The sequence below is a fragment of the Tasmannia lanceolata genome, unplaced genomic scaffold, assembly GCF_043159265.1.
Source record: "Tasmannia lanceolata isolate RefF3 unplaced genomic scaffold, GAP_Taslan_0.1 ptg000007l, whole genome shotgun sequence".
Lineage (NCBI taxonomy): Eukaryota > Viridiplantae > Streptophyta > Magnoliopsida > Canellales > Winteraceae > Tasmannia > Tasmannia lanceolata.
In genome coordinates, this window is record NW_027518684.1 from 7431572 (window position 1) to 7448894 (window position 17323).

Consider the following 17323-nt stretch of genomic DNA (forward strand, 5'->3'; position numbering starts at 1 on the left):
CTGCATGGCCAAATTGTGAATTCATAGCATACCTGTCATGCCCCGAGCACACTCTGTAAATATTGTCCGGTTCTAGGTTTTTCATCCTTCTCGGTTTTGTTTTCTAGTGTTTTCCGTAGCACTAACTGTGCGCTACCCACTCCGCAAGGCCCACCCCTTGGAGATGTTGAAAAATGTGTCTATACTGAGAGGAAGAATCTGCATATATAGCCTAAGAACTTTTCCTCCCTTTCCGATGTGGGATCTCACAATCCACTCCCTTGCGGCCCAGCGTCCTTGATACCACCGACCACACTGTGTAAATATTGTCCCGTTGTGGGTTTTCATCCTCCCCGGTTTTGTTTTCCATCAGTACTAACTGTGCTAGACCCACTCCGTGAGGCCCGCACCTTGAGATGCTAAAACCGCAGAAAGTTTTCCTCCCTTTCCATACCCTTGTAGTAGCTATACTATAGGTATTTGATTTCGCCAATGGATGATTATATCCTATCCGGCATCCGCATTTCATTTGTTTTGAAATTGGCGACCCTCTCTAATTTTAGACTTCTCTTCTTGTTGGTGATAATTTGTTGAAATTCCAACAACCAATAAGAGAGGTCGAAGATAAAAATGGAGGCTGCCGGTAATAAAGGAAAGGGGTTTGAATATCTACTTCCAATCAGCAGTGATATTATGAGACAGGAAATGTTATCAGCAGGACCATAGTTTGATTCACAAACCCATCTGTCTTTTCTTCTGTAATTGGCTCGTTAGGGCTTTTTGGGAAATGTAATAACATTTTCACAGCTGTTTAAATACTAAAAGGCAAGATGGTTTGTGAAAATATCAAAATATAGTTGTGCTGATATCGTTTCCCTTGATTGCTCTTCTCATAGTACCAGGGGAAGCCGGGGGAAGAAAATGGGGCAAATTAATCCTATATGAAAACAGGATAAGGATAAAGAAGGAAAAAGAAGAATCAGCATAAAAAAAAAAAATGGAAAACACTGAAAGAATGGAAAAATGCCGAAAAGATGATTGGGGTTGAGTAAAAAAATTCTGAAATTTTCAATAAGTGACACCGAAAATCAAGGTGATTTAAAAGTGGCCTCAGTTCAAAATATAATTTTGCCCTCAAGTGCAAATAAAGTATAAACTCATGTCGTCGTCTTCTCCTCTTACTTTTTTTTTAGTTTTTTCATCTATGCAACTTAAATGAGCTGAAAGAAGCAGAGGGAGAAGAAGAAGAAAAAGAAAACAGGATAGGAAAAGAAAATCAACATAAAAAAAGATGAAGAACAACAGAAAAATGCCTAAATGCCAAAAAAAATGGAAGTTGCTGAAAAAAAATAGAAAAGAAGAAGAAATTGGGGTCATCTTGGCGAGACTTAGGAACAACCCTGAGTTTGAAAATATGGACCTCCGAGATGAGCCCGAGTCAAACCTGATAACCACAAATCAGACTAAGATGACCTTGAATTGGACTGGGATGACCCCGAGTTATATCGAGATGACGTCAGATCATACAGATCATACCAAGATGATCACGAGGCGTCCGACTGAAATGACCTTGAGTGATTAAGATGATACCAAGTTCTTCTTCTTTTTCATTTTTTTCGGCGCCGATTATTAATTTTTTCCCGAATTCCTTTTCTGTTTCTTTTTTTTTTCTTGCTAATTCTTCAACGTCCCCTTCCTCATCCTATATATATATTTTTTTCTTATTTTTCTTCATGCTGAAGAAAGGCTGGAAAAAATTGAAATGAGGAAGAGAAGATGACATTTTTGTGGCATTTATTTAGGCCCACTTTTCAATCATCTCGATTTTAAGTGCCCTTCGTGTAAAACCCATTCCAGGAATTTATTGTGAAATAGAGTCGCGAACCGAGTGAAACCCTCCAAGAGGCAGAGGAAGTGGGACGAAACTTACTCTGTTTTTTCCAGTTTCTGTCCCGAGTATCAGAGATAGAGAGACTTAGGGCAAGGCAATGGAATCGGGGGATACAGAAATGAAGGAGGCTAATCCAGATATCCACGTCCTTTTCTGCCATTACAACACCCTCTACTTTGCCGACTCTCTCGGAACCTGCATCCTTTCCTGGACTACTAAGCGCATGAACTTGTAAGTCCGTTCAAATCCCCTCTCTCTCTTTCTTTCCTTAATTTTTTGCTCTTATCGAAATAGAAGAAAGGAACATTAGGGTTTTTTTTTTTTTTCTTTCGTTTGCTGTCTTAAAATTGTTCTCCCTAATATTAGATAGTCGGAGACTGGGGAAATTATGAATTTTACAAAGCCCTCTGAAGTTAAAACAAAAGATTTTCACATATTAACTGATTGAACTTATTCAATAGAGAATAGCCAAAGAAATGAATTCATCTCCGAACACATTAAATTAGGGGAAAACAATTCAAAAGAAATTAAGTCATCGTCCAATGTAATCCGACAGAAATGAAGAAAATGCACATTTATAGAAACCTGCAAATCTTCGGGCAACTACTCTTTCGTCATGGATAAATCCATGTCGCATTTCAGGCTCTTGTGTCTAGCATCAACAATTTTGAGAGGGAGGCGGGTGGGTGCTTCCTTGATATTCAGATATTGGTTTAGATCGTAGAGAGAGAGAGAGAGAGAGAGAGAGAGAGAGAGAGAGAGAGAGAGAGAGAGAGAGAGAGAGAGAGAGAGAGAGGGCAGTATTTTTGGAGGGGTTTGGAAAAGGCCTTGCAGTGCTGTTTGGCGCACCAGTTTTGAGAGGGGTTGAGGAAGGACTGAAGCAGCGACGACGACATAGCTGCAACGATCTCACATCCCTGTTGCTTATACGCAGGGTAAAACAGACACGGAAGGAGAGGGCGGTGGGGAAGGAGAGAAAGAGAGAAATCAAGAAAGAACTGGTGAAGGTGGTGTTCTCCCACAGTGAGATCGAGAATGGTATGGAGAGTGAGGAGGGAGGGAGTTTTCGGTTTTTCACATTGAGGAGACAAGATTGGCTCATATAACAGTAAATTTTGGATGGTTCTCCAGGGGTAAATACAAGTATTGGTCTGGCTTTGACCGGCGGGTATCGTGTTACAAGTATAGATCTAGTGGAGTCACAATGTGGAGAGGCAATCTAAATCAAAAGGACTCGTTCCTCAAGGGAATCAGATACATGTCAGCCATATGCTTCTCTTGAGATGTGATCATCTGGAGCATAGCCCACTAGGATTGTCCGCCTCCAGGTGGTCTCCTCCCACAACCTGGGTTCTTTAAGCTAAACTTTGATGGCTCTTGTTTAGGGAACCCGAGCCTCGTTGGCATTTGGAGGCTTCTTTATAGTGCGGACAACATGGTTACATGAGCTTTTTCTGAGCCTATTGGTGTTGCTGATTCCACCGAGGCAAAGATCTTTACGCTCATGAATAGGATCCATTTGGTTGATCATGCCCTTCTGGACTTGCTTGTGGTGTGGGGGACTCTCTTAACGTCATTCACTAGGCAAAGGATGGTGATTGCTACCCTTGCTGTTCTGCTGATGTTCTCGAGGGGATTTTGGATTTGGACAATGCAGAGGGGCATTCAATCTCGTTTCAGCATGTTCCTTGCTCAGCCAACGATAATGCGAACTTGTTAGAGTGGAATAGTGTGGAGTGAGATGAGTTTTTTGGCTTCTAATCTCTCCCTCCTCGAGGGGTCGTTGCATTTCAGTTTGCTTCTTTGAATATGACCCTCGACCATCTTGGTCGACTGATGTCTTTATTTTTTATTTATTTAATGGTAGTCGACTGATGTCTTTCCTTTCTTTATGATAAAACTTTGCCATTCAAAAAAAAAAGTGGATGACCTGATGATGAAGGTTCAAAATGGTTTGTGTAACAACTCAGTCATTCATTCTCGTTTCGCATTGTGTGGCTTATAAGTTATAACAATGTCTTCTATTGCAGAAAATGTTGGAACTTATACCCCAGATTCTATGCGGTACTCATTATTTTTGTATTTTCTCCCCACTCTCAGAGAGTGTTGCAAAGCCTGCAATGAGGCCTTGCACGGGCCAGTTGTGTAGGCATTCATTGGCTTCTACCTTCAAACCACAATTTCTCTTATTTTTGGAAGCAAACTCAGTATTAAATAGGCTATCTTTGACATATGGAAGGATAATATTTAATTACCTTGTAAACTTCTGTTAAGTCCTCTTCATCTTTGACACTGTGGCCGTGTTTGAAAACCTCTTTCGTGTCCTCGTCTTGAGTACTTGTTTTTGGGTACGTGTTGTTGATGCATGACACACGTTGGAAAAATAAATGCCTGTAAACACATTTTGCCTTGCTCTACTGTCCTTTTTTTTGGTAGTGTTCCCCATCACAGCTGCCACATTATTTGATGGTCCACTTCTTTCTATTGCTTCCGTCCCTCATTTTTCAAATTTGATAATCATGTGTATAAATGATACAATTTGAAACACAGATCTTGTACGATGGTTTACTGACTTTTAATTTCTTTACTTCTATTAAAAATCACGTGTTTTACTGTTATAGCTTTTATAGGTTCTAATATCTCTTCTCTTTCTATTGCTTCCGATATAACTTGGTTCAGAAACGTTCTTTCCTGATATCTCAATTTAAAAAAAAATTGTGTGTACTAGGCAACTTGGTTCGCTTGAACATTCTTCCCTTCCATTAAAATTCATGAAAAACACCATGGCTTCCTAGTAATTGTGAGGATAATTTTATAGAAATTTACATGACGTTATATTCTATCTGCCGATGGTAGATTGATTCCATTTGCTGCATATTTTCCATCAGCGTGTGTTTGGTTGCACAAAAGCCAGGATAGTTTAGGGGTTTTGCTTTGCATTTGGGTGCCACGTCAGCAAAATCCCTTCTTTGGTTGCCAATGTGCATCAAAATCCCTGGAGACTACCATAAAAGTTTCATAGGTAATTATTGCACGTCCGGTGACATGGCATCCATGTCCCCTCTTTATACCTTCCAAGCCAAATTTCTCAAAAAAGGTGGAATTTGGCTTGGAGAATGTTGCCTTTTCTCTTTCTCTCTCTTCCTTCCCTCTCTTCTCTTTCTATCTTGGAAATGACACCTCCTCCCACTACTCTACGAGTCTGGCAACCAAACACTACTTATCACTATTCTACGAGGCAAATTCTACGTAAATCAATTTTTTGTCTCCTCCATATTGACTACTTTTATCACTAATCTACAAGGTAACTACCTGCAGGCAAACATAGTGTCATAAAAGAATGATCAGGATGATTTCTCATACGATGTTCGCTTAAAACAGGTGTACAGGTATTTGTCGCTATCTAAATGATGGTGGCTGTGAAATTTTCCTCTCTGAGCCTTTGTTAAAAGTACGCTCAAGTGCTGACCTGAAGAACACCTTATTACATGAGATGATTCATGCATACTTGTGGATTAAGAATAAGAACCAAAACCACAGGTAAATGTGCTGTTTGTTTTGATAGATCTTGAAATTTTTACATACGATTAAGGTGCATATCGTGGTCAAGCAGCGATCATGGCCCAGACTTCCAGAAACTGATGAAAAAAATTAATTCCAGCTCAGCGATTGATTGTCAGGTTAGTTTTATCGAATCATTTTAAAGGATTTAGGAGTTTTACTTGTTTATTAATAGTTTTACCTTTCCTGTAGAGACCAAATGGTGGCTACAATGTTACCATTTATCATTCATTTCATGATGAAGTTAACAACAGAGTTTACCACTGGATGGTAATTTAGTGATCTTTTTTGTTCTTTTTGCATATTTAATGAATCACGTAGCTTCTTATATCTTATATAAATGTTACTAAGCGAATTTAAGGAACTTTATGAATGCAGTACCATGGTGGAGCTGCAACTGCTTATTTTTGCAATTAATTTTCTCTCTTGCAGTGCCAATCTTGTGGAGATTTGATTGAGAGGGCCATGAACAGAAAACCTTCGGCTAGTGACTGTATTGAAAAGGTTACGCACGATGGGTTTTGTGGAAACCCTTCTTGTCATTGGCATCGGTAAGAAACATTTAGGGAATTAAATCATACATTTACTGTTGATCTGCAAAATTCTTTAGCCATTCTTCTAAAATATTGATGCAAATAAATTACTAAGGACCCATTTCAAAAAACAAAACAAAAAAAAAAATATTAAGGACTCCACTAAAGATAGAAATTATGGTAAGGAATTGAAGTCACAAAACAATTCAATAAGTATTCAAACCAGTGCTAGAGATAGATAAAATCAGAATAGATTTGATCAAACTAGGAAAAAAACCAAAATATAATAAATAAAATTGTAAGTATTCATCAGCTAATCCAAATTCATTTATAAACTTTATCTATGTGGGCCTACAACATCTTAAACCCTACTTTATTCCTGCCTTTCGGTTTAGGATCAATTTCAGCCCTTAAGCAACCCAAATAAATCCTACTTTCTATTTTAGAGCACCCTCCGCCCCACGCCCTCATTCGACCACAGGTGCAAGATTATAAGATGCTTCGATCGATGGGAGTAGTCCCCCCTCTCCTCCCTCCGCCCCCCCCCCCCCCCCCCCCCCCCCCCCCCCCCCCCCCGCCCATATGGGGGATTACAACAGTCTACATGTCTTGTATAATCGATAAGCCTCAAACCATGGTTTTAAATTTCCCCGAAACGACTGAAATGGAATGACAAAATTCTACCGAAATTTGACCATGTCATTATTTCCTTAAATCTATCTGGTATTGACACAGAGTTAGGGTCTTTTGAGGGGTGTGGTCATTGTACTTTCTTATACTTCATTACATTGTACTTCTTTATTGCCTTTACTGCTCCAGTCTTTTAGACATGTGTGACAACGCATGTCACTAGGTGTTCAATGTGGTTAAGCCATTATGGATGGCTTTATTGCTTACGTGATGGTTTCTAAGTATGTATTTGTACTTTTATAGCATTTCTCAATGTTTCATCTTAAAATTTGCATTTGTTTCCCTATGTTTTCGTGATTTTACAAGATTTCCACCGAAATATGTTTTCTGTGCCCGGTCGAAACCAAAACTGAAATTTAAAACCCTGCCTCCAACAAGGAACACCAATGGATGAAGGGAGCATGATTTTGGTGGCAGTAAATCTTAGTGTTCTTATAAACCATAGATCCCCTCCTCCTTACTAATAGGGCCTTGTTCATGCCATAGTGCCTCTCTTGCCTTCCGCGCCATTGTCAAAATGCCTGCTCATTGTCTAAATGTCTGTTTCCTTGCCGGGCATAAATTGATAAAACTCATAGCTTTGTTGGAAAAGAACAACCTGACACTTGCACCTCCACTCGCTCAGCCTACGCTTTAAGCTTTGGATGCTTTCAGCTTTCATTTTAGCCTTGCGACTGGTTGCCCTATTTGATCGATGCGCTCTCGGCCTCACGAAAAAAAGGGAAGTGTGATACATGTTTCTTCTGTATCACTTTGCTCTACTTATATACTTCTAAACATTATTAAGGTACCTACAAAATAGCTTTCTTAGCTTTTTTAAACTCTAAACCCATCTTAAGTTACCAAACAAAACCAAAGACACCCATTTCAGCTCTTAGAAACTTTCGAAATTTGAATCGTTCTGAGTTCTACCCCTCAATGCTATTTATATTTCCTATCACATGGCCACTGAAACTTAAATAAAAAACACTGAGAATTATCATAAATAATAATAATGTAACCACCAATTATTGACGGCTTAGACCCATGCATACATGTTTCACGCAATAGATCATTAACATACTTTCTTTGAAGCGTAAAGATCCTTTTTTAAGATTGAGCTACCTCAATTCTAATAAAATACTTCAAGTAACCAAGATGTCTCACCTCAAACTATGTTCCTTGTTATTTTTTCAAATCTGCACTTCCTCGCTATCATTACCTGTGGTTGTGACCATTATTTGATCCACGTACACGATGAGAGCAATGATCTTGCCAAACTTACGCTTGATAAATAAAGTGTAGTCAGCTTGGATCCACAAGTGCCTAACTCTCTTAAGAGCTCCACTAAACTTATCAAAGCAAGCTCTTGTGGACTGTTTCAATCCATAAAGGGCTTACTTTAGCTTATATACTTTCTCTTCATTGTCAACATGACTGAATCAAGAAGGGGTCATCATGTAGACTTATTCATGTAAATCTTCAAGTGGAAATGCATTTCAGTGACCAAGATATTTTGGCTGCAAGATATAGTGGCCCAACTTGACAGTTTTTTGCAATGAATGGAGCCCTATATGGCCCACTATTGACGTTAGCATGTTGTATCATACTTCTTTTGGGTTACTACAACTGGGTTTAGAATTGCCCCTCTTCTTTTCCCAAAAAATATTTGCTGAATTATAAACTTCAAGCTTGGTGTTTTTGCATTTGTTTCTTACAGACACGAGATGTCATGCACTGGTAGTTACGAGAAGATAGTGGAGCCACCTGGGTATAAAGACAGCAGCAGGAGTACAAAAGATGAAAACCATGGTTTAAAGTCTTATACCTTATGAGTGCTATCCATTTCCTCCGTTTCTATATATTTTGTTGCTTCAACCTTCAGCCCTGAGACATGGTTATTCACTATGTATTTTTTTAAAATCAGTTAATGATACGTAAAAGATCCTCTGCATTATCTTACTGATATCCAATTCTCTCTATAGTTAGCTTAGGATGATTGAAAAGTTATGCTACTTCTCAATTGAATCCCCCAAAACTGTAGAAATAGGGTTGTGTATAGAAAAGTTATGTCATTTATTTGTTAGTTACAGCATCAATTCTATCTTTTCCTTGTGGCTTGGCAGGAATTCTAACTTGAGATACGTAAAAGATCCTCTGCATTGTCTTACTGATATCCAATTCTCTCTATAGTTAGCTTCGAATGATTGAAAAATTATGCTACTTCTCAATTGAATCCCCCAAAACTGTAGAAATGGGGTTGTGTATAGAAAAGTTATGTCATTTATTTGTTAGTTACAACATCAATTCTATCTTTTCCTTGTGGCTTGGCCGGAATTCTAACTTGCCCTGTTTTTAAGATCTGGTATATTGATCAGGCTTTTACTAACCTTCTCATGTATGAAATGAGCTCATGCTCAAGTGCAGTTTATATCCACCTATTGCCGAAATTAAAGTTAACAGAACTAGGACAAGGAATAAGACCACTTATCAGCTGTCTCGCCCATTTGGACTTGGACCATGCATGCCATAAGCAACTTAATGTGTGCATGGAAATTTGTGGATATCCATGGAAACTGGAAAAGGGCTGAAGAACATGCTTTGAATTATTTAATTTCCCCAATCAGTTTCCATGCCAGAAATTTATCGATATAGATCAATTGTTCCCTGGATATCTACTATCAAAATATGTTATAATTTTAGATGGAATTGATTTAAAATTTTCTCTCTTAAACTCATCTACGTAACCATTAAACAAGTCTTTGTGATCTGAATATGAGCACTCATCCTGATTATTTTAAGTTTACCCAAAATAAACTATTTAGATCTGACTATGGTCTGCATGGCTGTACTACCGACTTCTGGAGTGTTTTGCTTCCATGATTAACCAGCTCACCATCTCTGTTGAATTCTGCATACATAAAATATGTTCTTCAAAAATAAATGTTCTTCACAATGTTATCCCTGGATGTCATCATTAAGCAAAATCCAGTTTGATTACCCTCTTTAATATCATCTAAGTCAAGGTGGGCTGGTTATTGGGAAAACATCCAGCCGCATGTTTTTTTTAATATTTTTTTTGGTTGGTAAGTGAGCTTGAACCCACAATTTTATGGTTGTAACACAACATTTTTCAATTGAGATATGGGCCTAAGCCTAACATGTTTTTTAGGAACCGAGGAAAGCGTTGATTCTCTTAATCATCTTCAATGGACTGATCAAATCGTATCAATGCATGTCATCTATATAAAGTATCTGTTGGATCTGCAAAGATATATAATTCATAGTATCTCTGATTATCTGAAGCATTTTGTTTCAATTTTAGTATTGATTAGTTACGAGAACTGTACTTAATGCTGCCATTTACTATTCCAGGACAAATAAAGCATAGGATTGGAATTTTCTTCTTGATATTCTTTGGGCTCATATTGGACAGTAACCTAAGATATGAAAAATTAAAATTATTCCAGTCTGGGTCCAAAGTTTTCGTCATTCTTGTAGTAGAGTCCCCAAGATAAAGCCAGAATTCTTTGACTTTAATATTATAGGATGTTGCCAAATGATGGACTGGAAGGCACATGTATCTTTTTAATTGAAAAAACTCCTAACATACAAATCAGGGGGAAAAGGCAGATAACATAACACGTGGTTGTTGCAATTCGAGAGCGTCCATTCTATTGGTGGAAGCGGGATGGGTCCTTGCGAAATGATATAGGAAATCCCTGTTATTGGTATGGATTTCACATCGCTCACCAATAGGACAGGCACTGGAACAAGCACGCACTATTGAAGCATTCCCCCAAAATTAGTTGTCTTTGTTTCCTGGTGGCTTCTAATTAATTTGCTTCATGATTCAGGTAAGCAAGAGTTTGATGGGGCCAAGTCAAAAGAGTCAACCCATACAGTTAGGAGGAGTGCTCGACAAGCTTCTAAAACATTACATATTGAGGATAAATCGGATACCCAGAAATCAAAAAAAGTGGATGACGTGTACCCAATTAAGAGTGGTGTAAATAGGAATTCGGGCAGCAGTTCTCCATCCGGGGATGGCATTCAAAACAGGCGTGCCCTCGATAGTTTGAAGGCTACCAAAGGAAAAACACAGGATCATGTACAAACACCCGATCTTGAGAAAATGCATGTTCCTAGGAAGAAGCGAGGATCTACTCGTATAGAAAGGAGATATACTCGTATAGGACGTAATGTACGGAGAAAACAAGAGAACAGTTACACCGTGATAATTGAGTGGAAAGAATGGTATGCAAATGAAGAGGAAGAGGAAGAAATGGAGCCATTACGCAACAAGAGGACGGAAAGGAGAAGAAATCAAAAGCTACTGAAGAATCCAACAGGTGATGCCCCCAAGGTTGAAGCTATGAACAATGCCTCACATACAAGTTGTAACTTCAAAAATATTTCAACACCTGTGAGCCACACGCTGAACACTGAAGGGGAGGATAGATCTGCTATAGGTTACATAGCTTGTGAAATTGAGCATCCAAGTACATGCCAGAGGCCCCAAGTGTGTGTGGCAGACGCAAGCATTAATTATTCTGCGACTTCTCAAGACTCGCCAGATGTTTCAGATGGGTATGGAAAAAGAAGTATTGGGGGTTGTTTTGAAGGATCCGATAGAGACAATATTGTTGACATCTCTGATAGCTGATCAGTTTAAGTTTGTTTCTGATGATATTCAAGTCATACACAACTGAAACCATACATGTGACTGGGAGGACCAAGGAAACAGAGGAAGAATGAGGGATGTGTTCAAATATCTCAGGTATTTTTATTTATTTTTTGTTGTTGCTGTAATGAATAGGGATGCTAAAAATGGTGATGTTAAATTTTTGAAAGTTTTGTTTCCTACTGTTGGGCTGATCTGATGAAGCATTCACTAGAAGCTTTGTTGCAAAGACTCATCTCAACAGGACATACTGAAGGTTGCTTTTGAGTATGAATGTTGAAATGGTGATGGGTAATTTTGTGAGATTTTTCATTGTCTGCTTTAGGGCTGATTCAAAGCTCTCTTTACCATACTATTTGGATCAATTGCATGCAAGTCAAGATTTGATCAGTAGATCCAGAGACATTGGGCACTTTATGGTTTTAGCCCCCTTTAACTTCCTCAACTATAACTGATCAGAAGCGTTCCTTAGGTCCCGTTTTTGGATTGCACACAAAACATTTCTCGAGGATTTTCTGTTTATTTCCACAATTTAGTGGGAAATGATAACTTTTAGGAATATGATTATAAATTAAAGGTCACTGAATTGAAGTGGCTTTTTTAATGTGTAATCAAACAATGAGAAAGCATGAGATTTTGGTGAAGTTTTTCTTTTCCAAAAAATTCCTGCAATCCAAACATGGCCTACATGCCATCTAGTCTCAGTAGGGGTGCAACTTGGCCCGGGTCAGGTTGAGCTATGCTAAAAAATGAAGTAGAATCAACCCAAACCCAACCTGATTTTATGGTAAAAGCTCAACCCAAATTCTAAAAACCTTTAAAAGACTGAAAGGCTGATTTCTGGTTGAGGGGTTGGAGGTGAAACCGCCTCGCGGTTTCAATTGGTTTTTTCTAAAGGAGGCTTGATCAAACCGGACCAAGAAAGTAGCCGGTTCTGATCGAGTTAGGTTGAAAAGGCCGGTTTGATCCATTCTTAAAACAAGGGTCTAGTGGTGCTCCCCTTTTATAGATAGGAGTGCTAGGAGATGGTTTTTGGAGCACAACCTACTTACGATTTATGGCCGTAAAAATGAATGGTTTGGATTAGGGCTGCAAGAGGGCCGGGTTTTTCAAAATCCTAGCCCAACCCTGGACCCCATTATCATGGCCCTGACCCGCCCTAATCCTAAGTCAGGGCCAAAGAAACCTCAACCCAATGCTTGCCCTGGAGGGCTCAGTGCATCCCTGGCCTGCCCTGATTGGCCCAGGCCAGGTGGGGCTGGCCCTGATTGACCCTAGTTCAAATACCTATTAAGAATGCCAAAAATAAAGCATCCACATATCATATAGAACCAAATGATCAATAAACAGAGAGGGAACAAAATAAGACAATATAAATTCAACAACATGACCGGCAGCAGAGACAATTAATAATAATAATCTACAGAAACATCAATCCAAGATAATAGAAAACATTAACAAAAGAAACATGCACAGATGGCTCAATTCTATAATAGAAAACTTAGGGTCGGGTCAGCCCGACCCTGGCCTGACCCGTGGTATCAACCCTGAACCCGACCGATCCTGAGTCAGGCCTAAAACATGAACCCTGGCCCACCTTCAGGGTTGGAAAATCCAGCCTAGAACCTGTTCGGGCTCAGGGAGGGCCAGGGCAGGTCAGGGCTCACATGGCCAAACTTGCACCCCTAGTTTGGATCTTTTTTCAATGTGGGTTCCACCGTATATTTTTAAAATTTTACCTGGCCGGAGTTGAACCCCTATTAGTAACAAGCCATTAAAAGCCTATCAGTGTAAAACAATGTAAATGGTGCTATTTATCAAAATATGGTAGTGCCAGTATCAGCCATCCTAACTGTCCTTGCCTTGAAGAAATCCTCAATGACCAAATTAGCGTTCCAGGGAAAAGAAATGACCGAACCACGTTTTCGAAATCCAACAAAAAGCTGTTAAACTGCAAGACCCTCAGATCTGTTGACGCCATGAGATGAATCGATCTGTCACGTCTCTTCTCCACACCTGCAAGACCCTCAGTTCCTTAAAATCTATCCACGCCTCCCTACTAATCGACGGTTCGATCTCCTCCTCCGACATTATCCTCAACAAAATCATTCGAATCTACGCTCGTCTTGGCGCCATAGATCACGCCCGCAAATTGTTCGACGAAATTCCCCAACCAAATGCCTTTCTATGGACGGCATTGATTCATGGCCACGTCGAAAATCGTCTCTACGATGACGCTTTTGCCCTTTTCCGCCTTATGCAGAGTCAATCCATCCCACCTTTGAACTTCACTCTCTCGTCCCTTCTCAAGGCCTTGGCTCGACAATTGAGATTACGAGACGGGGAATCTGTTTATGCGCTCGTGTTAAAATCTGGGTTTGATTCTGATCCGACGGTGAATAATTCAGTACTTGATTTATACTCAAGATGTGGGGAAGTTGATATTGCCCGCCAAGTGTTTGATAGAATGTGTTTGAAAGATGTTGTTTCTTGGAATTCTATGATTTCGGGTTATTGTAATAATGGTAAAGTAGATGTTGCACGTGAGTTGTTTGATGAAATGCCTGAGAGGAATGTGGTTTCTTGGACTGCGATGATTTGTGGGTACGTGAAGGTTAACAATATGGAGGTTGCACGGGCATTGTTTGATAGAATGCCTGTCCGAGACTTGGCGTCATGGAATGTGATGATTTCTGGGTACTTGGACGTGGGGGATATTGCCTCTGCTTTTCGTGTTTTTGAAGAAATGCCTAAACATGATATTGGGTCTTGGAATGCAATGATTTCTGGTTTATGTAAAGCTGGGGAATTGAATTCGGCTAGAGATTTGTTTAATAGGATGCCCGAGAGAAATGCCACGTCATGGATTATGATGTTAGATGGGTACATTAAAATTGGAGATATTGAGAATGCAAGGTGTTTATTTGATCATATGCCAGAGAGGAATTTGGTCTCTTGGTCTGCCATGATTTCTGGTTATGCTAAACATGGACAGCCCAGTCATGCTTTGAAGTTGTTTGAGCATTTCAAGGAGACTGGTATTGAGCCCGATGAGACTTTTATCTTAGTGATTGCCTCAACTTGTGCACAACTAGGAGTTCTAGGTAGTGCCGAAGGGATATTTCGTGAATATGTGGAACATGCTCAGTTGTACAATCCACGACTAGCCACTAGTTTGATAGACATGTATGCGAAGTGTGGGAGTGTTGAAAAGGCCTTTCAAACGTTTCAAGAAGCTAATACGAAGGACTTGGTTTGTTACAGTACTATGATCACGGCTTTCGCCAATCATGGTATGGGTCAAGAGGCAATTGCTCTTTTCGACGAAATGCTAAGGGCGGATATAAAACCTGATGGGGTAGCTTTTATTGGTGTGTTGAGTGCTTGTAGCCATGTGGGCCTTGTGGATGAGGGCAAGAGGTTCTTTGAACTTATGATTGAAGATTTTGGTATTCAACCTTCAGAAAGACACTATGCTTGCATGGTCAGCCTTCTTGGCCGTGCGGGCTTCCTTGAAGAGGCACATAAGGTTATATGCAATATGGCAATCAAACCTCATTCAAGTGTGTGGGGAGCTCTTTTAGCTACATGTAGAGTTCATTGCAATGTGGAGCTGGCTGAAATTGCAGCCGGGCATTTATTTGAGACCGAGCCCGATAATTCTGGTAACTATATTCTTCTCTCCAACATATATGCTGATGCAAAGAGATGGGATGATGTTGCTAAAGTGAGAGCAATGATAAGAGAGAGCAGAGTGAGGAAAAATCGAGGTTCTAGCTGGATGGAGTTGGATTTTGTAGTTCATGAGTTTGTCATGGGAGACATGTCACATAAAGATTTCAACAAAATCTACGCTGTTTTGCATTTGCTCTTTGAAGATATGAACGTGTCTGGAGATGCTATATACTCAAATTTCATCATTGAATGATAGTGAAAGGAAGAGAAGAAACAATCAACTCTTGCGTAGCATTCTTACGAAAGCTGTGTCATCATTCTCAACTGGCCTTCTATCACATTATTGAGAATGAGTAATCAAGAACTACTTTATTCTCTTTCTAATGAAATTGGTTACCACTTTAAAGAAAGTGTAATCAATCACAATGAGGGGATATAGAAGAAAGCATCATTACATTATGATACAAATCATTCTTCACATCACTCAGAAATCTTAATTTTGATGAAAATTCAAGAGGGTCCCATGGGTATAGTGATGTTGTTTAGAAATCAACAAGATGGAATTATAAACACGTATTTGGGACCGATTGGAGTTAAGAATGGAACAAAACAGAAGGTGGGACTGTTCTCATTTGTGAGGGAAACTTAATCAGGAATTTGCTGGTGTAAAGAGATTCGTCGAATGCAGTTGCTTTGGCGAAGAGATCATCTCTGGGTCCATGTATTCCTATGAGCACTTACATTAGGTAGAGAAGGAGTGCTATCACTGAATATTAGTAATTCTTTTCCTCTAACCTAGAGGATAGATTTGAGAGCATTTTACTGGCTTCCATTTGCTATCTGTACTTGTGCTACGGCTTTACATCTGTTAGCTTAGTTATATTTTGTCCAGAACGGTTGAAACATTTCACACCATTTTGCAAAACAGTACAAAGGAATTGAACGGAACATATATACCATAATTCCATTCCGTTTCATCCTGTTAGAACGATGATTCGGGTGAAATCTATCGAAAAAATCGAAAAGACTCCAGATTCTCCATTTTATGGAAATTTTTATTTTTCCTCATTTAGCTTTATCTAATAATTGTTTGAAGGGCATTTGATGCGATGTTTGATTGGATGGGTCCTCTTCCATTTTGTTCAAGCATGTTTGTTGTTATGCCAATAAGGTGGCGGATAGTCTTGCTCGAGATGGAGTATCTAAAGAAGCTTTGGCTTTGTTTGATCTCTTCCTCCGTAACTCCTATTGTTGCCTCTTGCATTGTCTTTTCTTTCTTTTGTATCTCTATATTTTGTATCTTGACCTCCCAGTCCCCTTTTTTTCTGCAATAAAATTGGCTACCGTTCAAAAAAAATGTACAAAAAACTTAGTCTTCATAAACCCTGATTAGCCGTCTAATGTTTGAGGTTTTGAACAGACAGGTGTTTTAAGGCAAAAGGGCTCTGCTCCTTTTAGTCTTCAATAGACAACAAAACGAGCCTCTTCTCCCCATTATAAAAGTGAGAAATGTTGGGATTCCATAGGAAAGCAAAGATCCCACATTGGAAAAGTGAATGGATGTGGAAGGGCTTGTAACTTACTTAGATCGCGATGAGTGGTATCAGAGCCGAGGTGTGATAACTTTGGTTTACCTTTGAGGATGGAGAAAATCACTCACATTGCTCCCGTGTGGAGGGGGAGATTGTTGGGGTTTCACACGAAAGTAAAGACCCCACATCCTTGCTTTTACTCTATCCGCTTTCTCCTTTCGTCAATATCTTCTTCATTTTCTTTTTGAAATTTAACTGTGATGATTTATTAAGAGAAAAAAGATGAGCAAATTAAAATAACATCTTTAGAAATTTGTTGGAAAGAATGGAAAGAAAATAAAAGTTAGCCGGCTTAGGCCCTTCTCGTTTTGGATGTTGAGAACCGATTGTGAGTCCCTAAGGCTTTGATTGGATTGCAAGAAAATCATTTCCCGAGGAAAACTTTTTCTTAGGATTTTTTAATTTCTATAATTCAAAGAAAAAATGATAAATTTTAGGGATATCATTATCAACTAAATGTCTCTGTACATAAAACTCTAACTGAGGTGGTTCAAGTCAATTTTTCATGTGCAATAAAAATTGGAAAAGCATGAAATTTCAAAAAAGTTATTCCTTTCCGGAATTTTTTGCAATCCAATCAGGGCCTACAGTGTAGGATTAAGTTTTTTATTACTAGTGATGGACTTTTGGCGATTGAGAGCCACTAATCACTAATACCAGCTGGAAGCTCTCTCCTCGGTAGATACGGCGCAAAAGAATAGTTCGATGTGAGAGAGGTGGTTTGTTGCACGGAACCAAT

At 39.2% G+C, this 17323-nt stretch overlaps 2 protein-coding genes across 4 annotated transcripts; both read left to right on the forward strand.

Moving 5' to 3' along the window:
- The first annotated feature begins 1689 nt into the window (after window positions 1-1689).
- On the forward strand, window positions 1690-11622 carry LOC143881681 (uncharacterized). 3 transcript variants are annotated; one of them, XM_077384929.1, is made up of 7 exons: window positions 1690-2101; window positions 5252-5410; window positions 5532-5550; window positions 5624-5701; window positions 5864-5982; window positions 8354-8445; window positions 10491-11622. In XM_077384929.1, the coding sequence occupies exons 1-7, from the start codon at window positions 1968-1970 to the stop codon at window positions 11297-11299; spliced, it is 1410 nt and encodes a 469-aa protein (XP_077241044.1). In that variant the 5' UTR covers window positions 1690-1967; the 3' UTR covers window positions 11300-11622. The 3 variants fall into 3 exon arrangements, with proteins under 3 accessions (XP_077241044.1, XP_077241042.1, XP_077241043.1); XM_077384927.1 differs by having other exon boundaries at window positions 1695-2101; window positions 5484-5550; XM_077384928.1 differs by having other exon boundaries at window positions 1695-2101; window positions 5484-5550; window positions 8354-8431; window positions 10489-11622.
- A 1476-nt stretch (window positions 11623-13098) lies between these two features.
- On the forward strand, window positions 13099-16058 carry LOC143881680 (pentatricopeptide repeat-containing protein At5g44230-like). The gene has a single exon (XM_077384926.1). It carries the CDS (start codon window positions 13302-13304, stop codon window positions 15243-15245), a length of 1944 nt encoding a protein of 647 aa, XP_077241041.1. The 5' UTR covers window positions 13099-13301; the 3' UTR covers window positions 15246-16058.
- Window positions 16059-17323: the final 1265 nt, after the last annotated feature.

What these genes read in the sequence shown, in the direction of transcription:
- LOC143881681 (XM_077384927.1), top strand. Translation starts at nt 1,968, where the DNA reads ATGGAATCGGGGGATACAGAAATGAAGGAGGCTAATCCAGATATCCAC. An exon ending in AATAAGAACCAAAACCACAG is followed by an intron (nt 5,411 to 5,483) that starts GTAAATGTGCTG and finishes GTGGTCAAGCAG; the next exon opens with CGATCATGGCCCAGACTTCC. An exon ending in TACAAAAGATGAAAACCATG is followed by an intron (nt 8,446 to 10,490) that starts GTTTAAAGTCTT and finishes TTCATGATTCAG; the next exon opens with GTAAGCAAGAGTTTGATGGG.
- LOC143881680 (XM_077384926.1), top strand. Translation starts at nt 13,302, where the DNA reads ATGAATCGATCTGTCACGTCTCTTCTCCACACCTGCAAGACCCTCAGT.